The sequence below is a fragment of the Dreissena polymorpha genome, chromosome 1 (assembly GCF_020536995.1).
Source record: "Dreissena polymorpha isolate Duluth1 chromosome 1, UMN_Dpol_1.0, whole genome shotgun sequence".
NCBI classification, from domain to species: Eukaryota; Metazoa; Mollusca; class Bivalvia; order Myida; family Dreissenidae; genus Dreissena; species Dreissena polymorpha.
In genome coordinates this window covers 97,121,628-97,138,218 of record NC_068355.1, presented here as the reverse complement: position 1 = coordinate 97,138,218, position 16,591 = coordinate 97,121,628, and the positions used below count along the sequence as shown (strand labels likewise).

The window sequence follows — 16,591 nt, the reverse complement described above, 5'->3', positions numbered from 1 at the left end:
TAGAAAGGGAAGGGACCTAGGGCTGATAAGCAGGAGGTGCGCCCCTGCCGGTAGAAGGTTTGAAATTCCTCTGTCCCGGCTTGGGTTTGCCCTTTTTCCCCGAATCTTTATTAGAAGACTTGTGTGACAAAGAAGGTCTGTTATAGGAAGACTGCCTATTAGGACCTGACCGTGGATTAAAAGAAGGCTTTTTAGAGAAAAGGTTATTTCTCTTAGCCGTCTTGAATGCTGGAACTGCTGGTGGCCTAGAAGCAGGATGCTTAAAGACCCCTTGGCGTTGTCCAGAGTTGTTTCTAGCTAAAGAAGCATGAAGTTGGTCATCCTTGTCAGCTGTGATTGCTTCTTGTATCCTTCCACCAAAAAGAAACCCTGATGTGAGAGGAGCTGTTCTGAGCTAGTTCATACCAGGTTCCAACAGAAAATCTTTAGGTAAAGAAGTAAGGATAAGATCTCTACGAATCCTTAGCATCTCGGACATTGAAGAAGCAGAAGTGTGAGATAAGGCCAGTGTGGTCAGTGAGAGATGAATTAACAAATCACGGAGTTCCTCCGGAACAGATTCCGACCAATCACACACCATTTGTAAAATTGTCGCTAGCATGAAGTCAATTTGGTTAGTCAAACCTAATGATCTACGTTCCCTCATTTCCCAAGTTTCCAACATTGAAAACGGAACAGAAACTGAATTGGAACCACTTGGCATTACAAGAGATAGCTTCCTTATGTCCGGATCTGGAACCGGAAGTTTTGAAAAATCCAACCCAGATGTTGCATGTGGTACAGGAGGTTTGTAACTTTTACTACCTTCCTGGTGTTTTGGATCAGCTAGTTCCTTAGTAATTTTCCATGTTTCTCCTCGTTTTGGAATAGTCTTATTAGCTGATTCCAATGATTGAAGAACAGATAGAACAGTAGAACCAATGGGAAGTCGTGGGTCAGGACGAGCCGTCGACTTAATAACCCTGTTGGGATCAAATGTACGAAAAAGTTGTTCTGTCACAGAAATCGTCGCATTTGAAGACAGTTCAGCAGGTCTTGGACAGTAATCTTCACCAAGAGTACGAAACATCAGTTCATAGATCTGACCAATCGGAGCTAAATATTGATCCGTCTCAACATTAGATTCTGCATCTGAATCAGCCTCACTCTCTACAACACCAGCGGTTTGTATAGAATCAGCAGGAACAGAAGTGAGAATATCTTGTACCGGATTGTAATTGTCTGGTAACAGCGAATGATCATCCCCGACCTCAGTAAACTGATAATGTAAACCGGAAGAAGGTAAATTATCAGCATTGACCGGTACAAAATGTCCCGCCGAATTCTGTATCCATAGTGTATCAGGATTCGACAGGGTAGCTGTAGGGGGTACACGACTAGATACTGTAGATGATACCCGTGGTGTTGACACAGACGCCGTAGTAGTGAGATGAGCTCCTGAAGATGCAATACGTGTGGCAGTCAACGTTGGAACCGACACATTTGGCATGGAAACATGCGATTCCATAACGGAACACGATGGTGAACGACTATACGTATGGTAAGTCCGATGCTGTCTACGTGAACGTTGCCGACGTCCTCGTTTCCTGCAATGTCGAGATCTGGATCGGCTGCGCTGTCGAGATGTGGATCGGCTGCGATGAGATCGAGATTTTTTGGAATACCGTCTCCGTGAGTGACGACGTGATCGCTTATGAGCGCCGCGACGATGATAACTGCTCGACGAAGAAGAGCGTGTCCGATGTCCACTCCTTGATGAAGACGATGTATTCGACGACGAATCGGATGTAGAAGAATACGCCGATGATGAAGACCGAGTTCTTCTTGACCGGCGATTGGTGTTATCGGTGGCAGGCCCAACTGATGACTGATGACTGTTGACCGGTGACCGGACCGGACCGGTGACCGGACCGGTGATCAATGACCGGACCGGTGACCGGACCGGTGACCGGACCGGACCAGTGACCGGACCGGTGACATGACCGGACCGGTGACATGACCGGTGACCGGACCGGACCGGTGACCGGCCGGTCATATTATGACCGGTTACGTCACCGGACAAAGACCGTAGAATGGCGGCTGCCATGTGGTCTGACATTGATCCAGTCGTTCCATGATCAATGTCGCCGGTATGCATGGTGTGAGTCATAAGATCTGATGACGATCGACTGACAACAACACCATCTTGCCCGGTACCCAGTGACTGACAAAACCGCTGGTCATCCTTGACCAGTGGAGTCACCGGGTAATCAACGTCGGATGGAGGTTCGTTGCGTTTGCGGCTGATCGACGTCCTCCGGCGACCTGCTTTTGTCCATACGTCGTAAGCCCACAAATCGCAAACCGCACATTTGTTATTAAATGTGCAACCGGTACATGCCAAGCAAGTATCGTGGGAATCCCACCTTGCTTTGATATGACCACAAGAACCTCTATCCTGTAAGTTCATTCTGAAATAAAAGAAACAGAAAAAACCTACAAAAGACAAATTAATGATTATAAATTCAAATAAAAAGTTAAACCACAAAATGTAAACACAAAGAACGCTGTCCAATTGACCTCAATTACTTATTGGGGAATAGGCACGAATTCCTCGTGGTTCACGTGCTCATGACGTCATGTACATGAGCGACGATGCAAACAAAGAAACCCAGCAAAAGCAGAAATATGACAATTACTGCAACAAAAAGTATAGAAATATAAACCGAATGATACAAATAAAAGATAAATAAACTTTATCCTTTTAAACTCCGCCAAAACACAGTGAAAAGAACACATAAGTCCTGAGCCTAAAATAGGCGTGCACATGGTTTTATCCGGAAAGGAAAGATGAGTTGTGGTTCTTGATTTCCTGTTAGGTTGCATTGTACTATGTTTAACCTGATTTGGATTCTTATAGAGGTGGACGATTCCCAGCGCTTGAATATTTTCCGGATGAAATAACTCCCTTGGAAAGGGGTAGCTAGAGATAACAGGTAACGTATTTATGATATTAAAATGCCTATTTCCAGTAACTGTGACCTTCACCTGTGACCTTGACCTTTGACCTAGTGACCTCAAAATCAATAGGGGTCATCTGCGAGTCATGATCAATGTACCTTTGAAGTTTCATGATCCTAGCCCCAAGCGTTCTTGAGTTATCATCCAGAAACCACCTGGTGGACGGACGGACGGACCGTCCGACATGAGCAAAGCAATATACCCCCTCTTCTTCGAAGGGGGGCATAATAAAAGTTTATATTTGATTTCTAACAAAAACAAGAAACTAGGAAATGCCACAATACAAGGTTTTTTAACATCTAACTAACAAATAAATTTTAATTAAAGCAATTGTGCAATCCTAAACTTGATCTACATCTTAAACTTCATTGAAAACACGGTTAAAAGGATGGTGTTTTTTAATTGATAAAGCATTGGGCAAACAAAATGAGAAAACAGACAGATGGAGTGATTCATGTTTGTCAACTTGCTATTAAATGTGTCTTGTTCTGTGAAAGTTGGTCATAATGCATATGCGTAAAGTGTCGTACCGGATTAGCCTGTGCAGTCCGCACAGTCTAATCAGGGACGACACTTTCCGCCTAAACTTGATTTTCGGTAAGGAGGGACTTCCTTGAAACTAAAAATACCATTAAAGCGGAAAGTGTCGCCCCTGATTAGCCTGTGCTGACTGCACAGGCTAATCTGGAAAGACACTTTACGCACATGAATTAAGCCCTGTTTTCTCAGAACAAGACACAAATATATTAGGGACTTAGGAGGTACCTATGAGCCTTCTGAACATAGTAGGCAGCCAAAGTGTCTAGAGCCTTCATCTGATCTTTGTCGCTGTTTGGGTAATCAAAGCCTGCATCTGTCCTAGACGCCTCCAGGATCTTAACAAAATCTTCCGCATAGTTCTGTTTGTAATACTCCAGCTAAAACAAAATTCACTAGAATTTACAGGCTCAACAAGAGAAGTGGGCTAAAAAATAAAACAAGAAAATGAATTATACACATTGTCATTAATTGGAAACATGAAGGCCTGTTGTATATTTTTACATGCATCTGTCAATATTGGTAGTCAATACAAAATATATGTTATACTTATTTTTGTGTGTGTTTGTGGTAAGAATCAGATGATAACTGTTTTCGGTATATTTGGCTAGAAAGGTAACATTTAGGCAGGCCACATAACCTTTCCAAATCTAGAAATAAATAACTGCTTTTGTTTAATTATTGCACTTTCTTCACAAATGTCAGCAACCTGGAAATTATGTATCTTAAAAAATACATAAAATGAAAGTTTTGCATGACACATAGAATTGATGAGTGATACATATGTTATGTACATGTAGCAACACTTAAGCCCTTCAGAATAAGGTAAATCAGCTTGGCCAAAGAGTCATTGAATTCAAATGTACTATGAACCTTGACAGTAATTTCATACATCTCATCCCCCCAAAAAAACTCCTTTATATGCATACTTACAGCAAGTGTGTACCAAATGTGCAATGGGGCAACCTCTTGTCTTAAAATGCTGAGTACTTCTTCTCCTTCAGGAAGCTGAGACAAATCTAGCTCAATAACCTGCAAAGAGAAATACCCGGAATGTACATAGCAGAAAGATAGGAGATTTAATAGTTAAATATCGTACGATTCCCTTATTTTGAGCATGACCTAATTTCAATCACTTTGTTTACCCTAAGAACACGGCTCTAGTGATGACGTCACACGCATGCACTCTGAGTATTTTGTTTAACTAACATTACTATGCTTCAAAATAATTACAGACATGACTAAAGTGAGGGAAAAAAAACAGTTTAATTGCATTTAAAAATCTTACTTAAACTGAAATCATCCAAATATATGCCTATTCCGTGCATTTTTTTCGGTACTGGTCATTAAACTTGCACATAAATTGCAGACCACTGCGCTAGTGTAAACACATACTTTCATGTATTTGATTTATTTTAAAGAAAATTCTTTTACTTGTTAATGATTCCCAGAAAATTTTGCATGGAACAATCTGTGCGGGTACATCACGAAAATAGGTGACATTCCGTATCAACATGTTCAGTGGGTATACCCTGTCACGATTGGATGATTATTTCATCAACTCTTTTAATAGCAACATGTATGCCGAAATTTTCTTTGAACAAATTGCTAACATTTTTTGTTTTTTACAATTCTTAAGCACTTTTTAGTGTCAATGTTGCTCAACATAAGATCGCCCGATAAAACAGAAACTTGTTAAATGGTAAATAGAAGTTATAAAAAAAATTAAACTTTATTCCTTTCAGTTTTTCGAAATTTGTTCAGTGAATCTAATTTTCGTTCGAAGTTTTGTTGACCGCATGCCTATTGCAATCGAGTACTTTCGCTTTTTGGATGTGACCTCTAGACTTAAGGTAAATAAACAACGCGAGTAGTGTATGTCATTTGCGGGTGTGTATAGAACTATCAGCTTTGCATGGTTAAACACGCTGTAAATAAACAATTTTGACATGGATTTAACATGAATTAAATAAACCTTTTTAGGTACATGTATATTTTTTATTGCGGCATACTTTGAATTAATTCAGAAATTATTTTAGTTGTTTCCTTAACCGCTCGACTCAAGGTACATGTAATTCAGTGCTTTCCACAGGATTTTTGTCAGGCGCCCTGGGGCTGATAGGGGTGGTTCGGGAGTAGTGTCCCCTCCCGACGTTGATATTTATTTAATTTAACATGTCAAGTAACGTTCTATGGTGCGTTTTAACTCATAGAAAAACAGCGTCGAAAGACGTCATTTGGTGCGCTTTGACTCTTCAAGAAAATCCCCCTGTCATTTTAAAATATATATTATCCGATAATCCCGTTTATTCCGTTTTTATAAATCACTTTCTGGTAAATATTTACGATAAAAGCTCTCAATTAATATTTAAACAAACCTTGCCATTGTTCTATAGTATCAAATAAATTTTAATTGACTATTTATAAATTTGATGAAATATTGCCTCTGAACTTGCGTCAATCCTCTGACGTGTTGTGTGCTTGTTAAAACGATACACGCGACGTTGTACATGCTTCATAATTTTGGCGCTCTTTTTAATTGAGAAAAAGATTCGACACAGAATAAATTTGCACTACTAATTTGAAGCAAGAATATTTTAATGTTGCGGTAACATTTACATTCAGAAGTGTGTTTCGGATTAAAAACGCGTTAACGTCGACTTACGGGAAAGGGTTTCTGATTACAAATTTAATTATTCCCATTTGAGATTTTAATAAATATTAAAAGTTGCGTTATGAATTCAACGATAATTTGTTTAAACACTTAAGTCGAATAAATGTTTTGACGGAATAATGCATGAAATTCACAAGGATTACGGCCGGTTGCCATCATCAGTCTTCTAAGTATCGATTATCGGACGAAAAATTTACAAGTGTGCATAATTAATTCAACAAAAATTTGTTAACGCATTACGTGTCGAATAAATGCCAGAAAATCGTTATAAATGGACATGATGAAATATACATGTACTGGAATTAAATTGTTATCGCATTATTGTAACCAGGAGTTATTTGCACAACTTACTCGCTTGAAGTAATTATTTCTTTACCTCTTGCAATTAATTTCTTGTATTTATTATGAGTGATAGGTAACACTTGTTTACAGTAAAAAAAGGGTGATGATGATGCCCGACACCGTCTTTAATGTACTTTTTATCTTACGTAAATGGTACAATTTCTTGCTAATCAAGCTGCTATAAACTTTTACATCGTGCCTGACGTCATTCAAAAATAATGGTCGATAGTTAACCCCGCCCTCATAAGCATTCGCGTAACCGATTGGACGATGAACATCACAGTTTGACGACTGGAAAGTTACCTGATACATCCTTGTCAGCATTTAAATGACTTTGTAATGTGGCTAGAATAATCGATACGCGCGTCATGTTATTCTCTTTTCAGTGGATTATCCATCACCCCATGTGGTGTTTATGGCGCTTACTTGTGAAATTAGGTACCGAGTGCTCTTTTAAAACAGGGAAAATTGATACACTGATAGAGAAACCATTGATTTTTTTTTTACAATCTTCCCTTCTTTTCACTGAAAAATACACTGATCGGAAAATTTCAAGCGCCCCGGGGACTCTGATTTCGCAAATCAAGCGCCCCGGTGAGGGATCATTAAATGGCCTGTGGAAAGCCCTGTAATTGGAGGATATGATCTGTTTGTGTTTTAATATGCCGGAAAATAGTTTATATTGCTAATATTACCGATTAAAGTACCGCCAAAATTTTGGGCGGGAGACTTGACATGGCATATGCCGTAATCAGTTGCAATTCCAAGCGACCCAGAGGGTCAATAGCACAGGGGTCTTTAAGAAAAAAACTACATACTATATAACAGTATACAAGGGATACAACCGTCAAATTTCCTGCACAATACCATGGTCTGAACAAAAGCAAAAAAATCTTTTCCAAAAGCATTAATCACACAAAATAAACGGTATACCAACAGCAGAGACATTTATCTTTCAGAAAATAAACTTGGCAATAAACTACAATCATTCATTAAATTAAAACGATACCTTTCATGCAAAAAAGCTCAAAAATCCTAACTGCGACACAAGTGTGCACAACTGAAAACTGATAATTCTAGTTCTAATTTCCATATTCCTTTAAAACTAACCCCTTTTGAACGTACATATTCATTTGCTAGTTTCTGTTTATAGTTAAATATAACCTACGTTAGCGTTACCGATCGCCGAAATCGCCATTGGCGATTACAATTCCTAGCTGGCGATTAAAAATAAGATTTTCATGAAATTGGCGATTGGAAAAAATAGACCCTATGCTTCACAAATGCACACTCTAAATGCCTGTTTTCAGGCCGTATCAATCGCCAGAAACATCGCCAAGATTACAAAGATAACATCCTTACCGGAAAGGCCCCAGGGGATAATGACGACCGCCTAGGTCGATTATCCACATGGCTAATGTCTTAATTGGTCAAGCTTTACACTGCAACCAGACTTTTTGAACATTTTGGTTACTTGGCTATTTACGTGATGACTGAATCACTGAAGCGTGCCGTGTAATGACCTATGCTATAGATGTTATGATTCAACGTTATCGAATCGACCAGTACGGATTGGCATTTAATCAGATGGGCGGAGTTATGGCATTGACATAGCCACTATAAACTAATTTCCCAAGACACAACGATTTTGATTGGCTAAAAAAGTAGATAAGAGTTACTTCCCTTCACGGTCGCTATGCGACTTGAAAGACCGATTTAGAAAGTGAGTTGCAGATTCTGGGAAAAATGGATGCTGCGAGCGAAAATGGAAAGTCGAAGCAACAGAAATTAACACAATTCTTTAGAAAAGAAAGCGGACAGAATAATGTAAACTCAGGAAATGACCAAATGTTAGGTTCGCGATCGGAGGACGTCTAAAATAGTGCAGATGTGAATGCAGAATCAGAAACGTCTATACCTGTCAAGGTTCACGGTTTCGTCGTGAGTCTCACTTTTTTTGACATGCAATGGCGGTCTCATGCTGACTTAGTAATTCCTCACGCATTTCTTCAAAAACGAAAAAAAAAAATGTTTGGATTTTATAAAATGTCGTATAATTACTTCCGAGACGGGCGGGCTGCTTTAGTGGTTTCAAACCTAAATACCACAAGTACCGAAAACTGTTTAACGGTGTTAGTGTATCATTATCACTACGCCACTGGTGTCTATGTAAACAAATAAATTGGCTGCAAAATGTCAGCAAGTGGCTCACCAGCAAAGAAAAATTTTCAAGCAAAAAAGGGCTAATTTCAGAAACAAATAGTCTTAATTTTGCTCAGGAAATAGCCCCAAAACGCACCACAGACAATCTAGGATCAAAAAAAATCCGGGGGGGGGGGGGGGGGGGGGGGGGCATGCCGCCGGACCCCCCTAGATTTGGCGACTAAGTTTTTTTCCTTAGCGCCAACCTAGATAACATAATTACAATTAATTGTGATATTTTGCTGGAAATTCGTATAAAAACACTTCAATGTCGCAATAACAATAGTCTACTTTCATTTTAGATATCACACTTCATGTATTTCGAACATGCGATTTGATTGGTTAATTATCCACTGCAGGAAACAGCCAACCAATCACTTTGCCTGTTACATTACTTAACAACTTGCATGTACATGTACACATGCTTGAAGATAGTAGATAATGTAAACAATTTAAGACTTACGGTGTTTTTACACATATGCAGTTATATGCCATCATAAAAGTTGTCTACTTTGATTCATAAATTATATTTGGATTATAAAACAAGGTAAAATTTGCTGAACTGCTCAGTATTATTAAATTATGGAACAAAATATGTCAAAGTGGTTGTGCACACGAGTTATGGAGGTTTCGATAAATGACAAGTTCGGTAAATTGGGTTTATATAGTAAATGTCGTGGAGGTTTCGATAAATTGGTATAAATAGGAATTATCGCACCTTTAGTCGATAAGTGTGTACATTAATTGAGTTGTTTGGCACTAATTAAATTATCTGATTAAAATGTAAGGAGTTGATGTTATCAATTTAGAGATGTTTGCAAAGTGTTAATATTAAATGCCAAGGCTTGCAACATTTTAATATTCTAATCAAGGAAGGTAATTTATATATTAAAAGTTTATCTTTAGGTCATGATTTTTTGTTTTTTTAATATATGTTTTTAACCAATAAGTTGTTATATTGTATCCATTTTTAAAATGTGTCTTATTTATAATATATGGTAAATAAAACGGATTACAAAGTTAATCAGTTAGTATTTTTTTATTCAACGGATTTGTTCAACGGTTTTGTTCAGGCAATAAAATGAAATCAGTTATTTTGGCCGTAAATCCCAATACAATAGCCAGGTGCCTGTGTATTAAGCTGATAAGATAGGGATCACGACAGCATGTTGCTAATACACGAGTGTATTCAATCGGGTCTGCTGGCGTTATGTTAGATGTCATTTTTATCAGTTTTTAATTATGTGTAATTTAGTTCGCATCTCTTCGCTTAACTCAACGCTCAATGGCACGCACACTTGACAAAATTATAAAACATAACGCGTATCATTATATTTCTTTTTATAAATTACGTACATGTATTATATGTTATATATTGTGTTTTTTTCTTGTGTTTTTCTCAACCAGAAAGAAATAATAATAATAATTGAGTGCTTTTCGGTGGTCTAAAATACATGCGCTTTATATTTAAACTGAAATCATTTTAAATAAATCATGTCTACAATATTTTACAAGAACCTTTTTTTAAAAGCATTAAACTTAATTGAAGATCTTGCATTGATTTTGTCGTAAATCATCATTTATTATTACTATTATGTTATTTAAATAAAAGCACCAATTATTAAAAAAAATAGTATTGAGTTATTTAAATCGTAAATTTACTTTAAATAGAGTTACATTTTAAATTCAATCTATATTTTTTTTGGTTTGGTACCTACAATTTCCTAAAAGAATTTGTTTTAAAAAGTTCAGAGGTAGCTCATTCATGCCCCTTAATTCTTTACCGTAGGCAAAGCATTTATTTCTCAACTCAAAATTAATCCACAGTTTGCAAATATATGCCCCAGATGTTATTGTAAGCAAATAATAGGTGTCATTAACAACTCATTGTAGGTATACCACCTCTATAAAAACCAATTTACCGAAACCTCCACAGCATTTACTATATAAATCCAATTTACCAAACTTGTCATTTACCGAAACCTCCAGCAGTGCCCCAGATAAGCTGCGTATCTGCGTCTTTCACCCTATTAAATTGTTATAAAACGCAAAGAAATACAAAATCATGCGTATTGAAAAAGCAACAAATTTGACGTTTACGCAAATTCGTCAAACTTGATGCGTACGATACCAGGGTTTTTTTTCCACTTTTTGGGAAGATAGCCCATGGCTTTGGAATTGGGAATTTTATCGGCATTTTTTTGAAATTGGGAAAATAAATTTATTAGCCTTTTTTTCCACACGAAAAGTCCACTGATTAGTTAAATACTAAATTTGATTTAACTCTTTATAATCATTCAAATTTAAAGAAAAAACATCGTATAATACTTTGTTAGATGTAATTGAATTAAAATTGAGAAAAAATACACATAAGACTTCTTTCTAAAAAAAAAAAAAAAAAAAATTATTTTTGTTTTCTTTTTTTTCTTTTGCAATTGGGAATTTTTTGCCACATTTTGGGAAAAAAGTATACTTTTTGGGATTGGGAACAAAGCCGAATTTCGGCTATAAAATCGGGCCAAAAAAAACCCTGGATACAATAGCTTCGATCGAAAATGCTTTGCTTATTTTCGGTATTTTCTCTTTGAAATTATTAATGACACTTTCATTCAGCAAGAGCCTGTATGACAGAGCAGGAAAACAGTCAAAGTTATTCAAATGCTTTGCGGACTAGATTTCATAGATAAAAAAATAACCAAATTATTTACGACAACATACATGTGTTTTTAATCTGACTTTATCCGTCGTTCATTGTGCATGTATTTGTAAAGCGTCTGTACTTTAATTTTCAATTACGATGCGAAATAAAAATGTATGAGAGGTCGAAAGACGTCCCCGATTGTTTCGCAAAAATATCAGTCGATTGCAAACTTTTTCGAACCAACAAAGCAAGGGCCAGTAAGTGCCGAATTGGTTTATTTAAGTTAATTATGATAGTTTGCATTTTTATTGAATCAATACAAGTGTGCAGCTTCAACAGAAGTAAAGCAGCAATAATTTTAAAGTATGCATTTTTATAACTCATTTCACCCTATTTCAAGAATGAAATCACCCTATTTTTCAAAATCAATGGGTGAAAACCCTATTTACCGAATAATTATCTGGGGCACTGCTCCAGCAACCGTGCACACTTTTGTCCGAGTTCGAAAGTTTTACAGTTTTTCATGAAACTTCTGTTTCTAAGAAAACTATTTACGCATTGACTGCTATAAAGATAGTTATATTCTGAAAGATAAATGTCTTGGCTATTGTTATATTGTTTATTTGGTGCAACTATTGCTGTTGGAAGCAATTATTTTGCTTTTGTTCAGATCATGGTGTTGTGCTGGAAATTTTACAGTTGTATCCCTTGTCTATTTATTTGTAGTATGTAGAGAATTTTTAGTAAATGTCCCTGTGGTCAATAGCTGGGAGTTAGTTTATTGCAACTAGTATGCTTTAATCTAGGTTGGCGCTAAGGAAAAAAACTTAGTCGCCAAATCTAGGGGGGTCCGGCGGCATGCCCCCCCCCCCCCCCCCCGGATTTTTTTTTGATCCAAGATTGTCTGTGGTGCGTTTTGGGGCTATTTTCTGAGCAAAATTAAGACTATTTGTTTCTGAAATTAGCTCTTTTTGCTTGAAAAGTTTTCTTTGCTGGTGAGCCACTTGCAGCCAATTTATTTGTTTACATAGACACCAGTGGCGTAGTGATAATGATACACTAACACCGTTAAACAGTTTTCGGTACATGTGGTATTTAGGTTTTAAACCACTAAAGCAGCCCGCCCGTCTCGGAAGTAATTATACGACATTTTATAAAATCCAAACATTTTTTTTTGTTTTTGAAGAAATGCGTTAGAAATTACTAAGTCAGCATGAGACCGCCATTGCACGTCAAAAACCGTGAGACTCACGACGAAACCGTAAACCTTGACAGGTATAGACGTTTCTGATTCTGCATTCACATCTGCACTATTTTAGACGTCCTCCGATCGCGAACCTAACATTTGGTCATTTCCTGAGTTTACATTATTCTGTCCGCTTTCTTTTCTAAAGAATTGTGTTAATTTCTGTTGCTTCGACTTTCCATTTTCGCTCGCAGCATCCATTTTTCCCAGAATCTGCAACTCACTTTCTAAATCGGTCTTTCAAGTCGCATAGCGACCGTAAAGGGAAGTAACTCTTATCTACTTTTTTAGCCAATCAAAATCGTTGTGTCTTGGGAAATTAGTTTATAGTGGCTATGTCAATGCCATAACTCCGCCCATCTGATTAAACGACAATTCCGTACTGGTCGATTCGATAACGTTGAATCATAACATCTATAGCATAGGTCATACACGGCACGCTTCAGTGATTCAGTCATCGCGTAAATAGCCAAGTAACCCAAATGTTAAAAAAGTCTGGTCGCAGTGTAAAGCTTGACCAATTAAGACATTAGCCATGTGGATTATCGACCTAGGCGGTCGTCATTATCCCCTGGGGCCTTTCCGGTAAGGATTTTATCTGTGTAATCTTAGCGATGTTTCTGGCGATTGATACGGCCTGAAAACAGGCATTTAGAGTGTGCATTTGTAAAGCATAGGGTCTATTTTTTCTCAATCGCCAATTTCATGAAAATCTTATTTTTAATCGCCAGCTAGGAATTGTAATCGCCAATGGCGATTTCGGCGATCGGTAACGCTAACGTAGTTTAATGTATCCTACCGCAACCCAAATTCGACGACACCTAAATTCGACGATGTTCTATTTGTATTGATTAAATGGATGATTATTGTCTTGGAATCATCTCAAAGTAATACAGCCGAGTTTAAAATTATTATTTTGTGCTATTAAACATTTCATTTTCTTTCATAATTTGCTAAATATTGCTTCATGTAACCGTTACATCGTCGAATTTGGGTCACACTGGGATACCAAATATACTCAAACCCGGTTGAGTCGCGGGTCGTTTTGACTCGCGGTATTTCATTAGCGCCCTCTGGATTGTGTTTGTAAACAAACCTGCGTGACCTACTTTTGAAATCTGAAAGAAAACATCTTTTGCTGCCAGTATGAATAGATTTTTGGTAAGTAACTACCCAAAATCGATTTAAAACATCATTTTTAACCAAAATTATGTAAAAATCCATGTTAAAATGAAATTTCCCTTTCAACTTTTTCGCTGTTTAAGTTCGTCTGCTGTCGGTTGCTTAGGTCAGACACTACCAATATTATTCTCTTTGTGAAGGGGTTACACACCACCGATTTTTTAAAAATTATTTCGATAGGTCAGGCTCTATAAACACTTCAATATTTAGCTAATAGATTTGAGGGTTGAACTTAGATGAAACTCAAATTGTTTTTCAGATTAGAGAGTCAAATCATAAGAAGAAGCCTTACGACAAGAACAACCTCAAGAGAGCGTTTGATGCTACGCTTGGAGGAATGTCCGTGTACAGAGCGTCAAGAGTGTATAATGTCCCGGAGTCAACATTGAGGGATAGGACAAGGCAAAATGTTGACATTAACTGTAAACATGGAGCAGAGACACTCTTTACCTGTGAAGAGGAGAGAAAGTTGGCGGACCATATTGTTTTTATGGCCAATATCGGCTATGGGTATTCTGTAACTGATGTGAGGTGCATGGCTGCAGACTATGCCCGTTCTCTGGGGAAGAATGTCAGGGCCAAAGGGGAGCTAAGCTCGGACTGGTTCTATGGATACATGCAGCGTTGGGCCCAACTTAAAGCTGTTAAGCCTCAGAAGCTTGGCTTACAGCGAGCAAAGACGGCATCGAAGGCTACGATTGACCGGTACTTCGAGGAGCTAGGAAGCATTCTTCATCGCAATGGTCTGCTTGATGCCCCAGAGCGCATATGGAACGTTGATGAGACCGGGTTTTCGACAGAGCATTCGCCTCCTAAAATAGTCTGTGCGAAAGATGCTAAAGCCCAAGCAGTGACCTCTCCACGCTCTAAGAATGTCACCATGGTCGGGGGTATCAATGCTCTAGGCAACCATGCCCCACCCTTTTATATTTTCCCAGGGAAGAGGTGGCAAGACTGTTTCATAGAAGGTGCGGTTGCAGGGTCCGTGGGGAAAATGTCTGACAGTGGTTGGATAAACCGGGGAATCTTTGAGGAGTACGTGACGAGCCATTTAGCGCGTTATGCAGCCTTGAATGTGAACCTGGATGACAAACCAGTCACATTGGTTCTCTATGATGGACACAAGAGTCATCTCTCACTGACACTTACAACATGGGCATCGGAGAGAAACATAATTTTGTTTGTTCTTCCCCCACACTCCAGCCACCTCACACAGCCTTTGGACATTGGGGTGTTTGGACCTCTGAAGGCGTTATACAATAGGGAATGTCGGGCCTTCATGCATGCCAACCCAGGAATGTCCATAACTACTAGAGACATCGCTAGGCTCACTGCTAAGCCCTTCACCAAGGCATTCTGCACTGAAAATATTTCATCAGCTTTCAGGAAGTCTGGCATTTACCCATTCAATGCCAATGCCATTACTGATGTCCAGACAGCCCCATCATCTATATATCCCAATGCGCACATTGAGGAGAGCGACCCGGTATCTGAGGTGGTGGCAGCACCAAGGATTGAGAGCGACCCGGTATCTGAGGTGGTGGCAGCACCAAGGACTGAGGGCGACCCAGTATCTGAGGTGGTGGCAGCACCAAGGACCGAATCTGACACTGCAACATTGTTTTTGAATTCAAGAACGATCAAACAAGTTGTGCAGCGCCCTAAGAAAAAATTCATCCCACCAGCAGGGGTTTTTTTTACTAAGAAAGTGCCGCCGATATTCGGCGTCTTCCCCTACCAGAATTTTTCCCCTCAAAATACAATTTCCCCACCAAAAATAAAATTTTTCACCAAAATATAATATTTTCTCTTAAAGAAATGTTTATTTTTCCTTTGGGCATTCGACAATTATCCAATTTGCACCATGTACAACGATCTTTCTCTCTCTCTCCAGACGAACACAAAAAATCTGGGAATCCCAGTTATTCTTAATATAGCTCTTAACTTACGTCATGTAAACTGGGCAACAATCGTTATAATCATGTGACTATTTTACTGGATACCGGTCTTGCGCGAGAAGGGTGTTTCATCAATAAATTACCGGAAACCAGTCGAATTTTCATCCGGGCTATGTGCAAGCCAAGATATAAACGTGAAAACAGAAAAAAATGTCCCACAATTGGCGTTCTTACACAAACAAAATAAAACAATCGGACTCGGAAGATACTGAACGCATCGAGGCATTTTTTAAGAAAGAGTCATCGAAAACCGTTATAACCCAGCAGGATTCTGATGGTAATCAACATCGAACATTGTGAAAGTGAAAGTAGACAATCGGCAGTTGCCGCTCCTTTCCCTTCCAATACTTTAGCAGATCAAGATCGTCAATCCATTCATCATGAAATTGAAATCAAAAAATTGACATCGTCACCCGGCCCCAGTACAGAAATATAGTTGAAAACATTTCCCATAATTAGATGTATACCTGCAACTTAATTAAGGACTTTGACTTTAATACGTGTTAAATGTGTTTAAGAAAAAAAAAGGACAGAGACAAGCCTCTTTTGATGAGTTATAGACATTGAAATGAACAGTTTTTATTTTTTCCCCTAATATGTCTCTTTCGCACTCTTTTTTCCCCTTTCACCCAGCGTCCAGCGTCTTCCCCTTTCTCTAAAAAAAAACCCTGCACCAGTGAAGATTGTTGGGAATCTTCAAACTGAGGCGAACACTATTTCACTGCGCCAACAGCAATTGAAGAGGGACTCAAAGGTCCAAAAAGTGGTGGAAACACATAGGGCCAAACAACAACAACAGGAGCAACAGC

The 16,591-nt window shown here is 38.4% G+C and overlaps 2 protein-coding genes across 2 annotated transcripts in view; one reads left to right on the top strand and one right to left on the bottom strand.

The window, feature by feature from the left end:
• Window positions 1–16,591, top strand: part of LOC127841555 (nose resistant to fluoxetine protein 6-like) — a 370,059-nt gene that overhangs the window by 314,103 nt on the left and 39,365 nt on the right. The window lies entirely within an intron of this gene.
• LOC127841526 (RNA polymerase-associated protein CTR9 homolog) overlaps window positions 1–16,591 on the bottom strand; it is a 73,344-nt gene that overhangs the window by 55,778 nt on the left and 975 nt on the right. The window contains exons 2-3 of the mRNA XM_052370401.1: window positions 4,471–4,569; window positions 3,766–3,917 (exon numbers count right to left, since the gene is read on the bottom strand). Of these exons, the coding sequence (XP_052226361.1) occupies window positions 3,766–3,917; window positions 4,471–4,569 (251 nt within the window). The remainder of the gene's footprint in view (window positions 1–3,765; window positions 3,918–4,470; window positions 4,570–16,591) is intronic.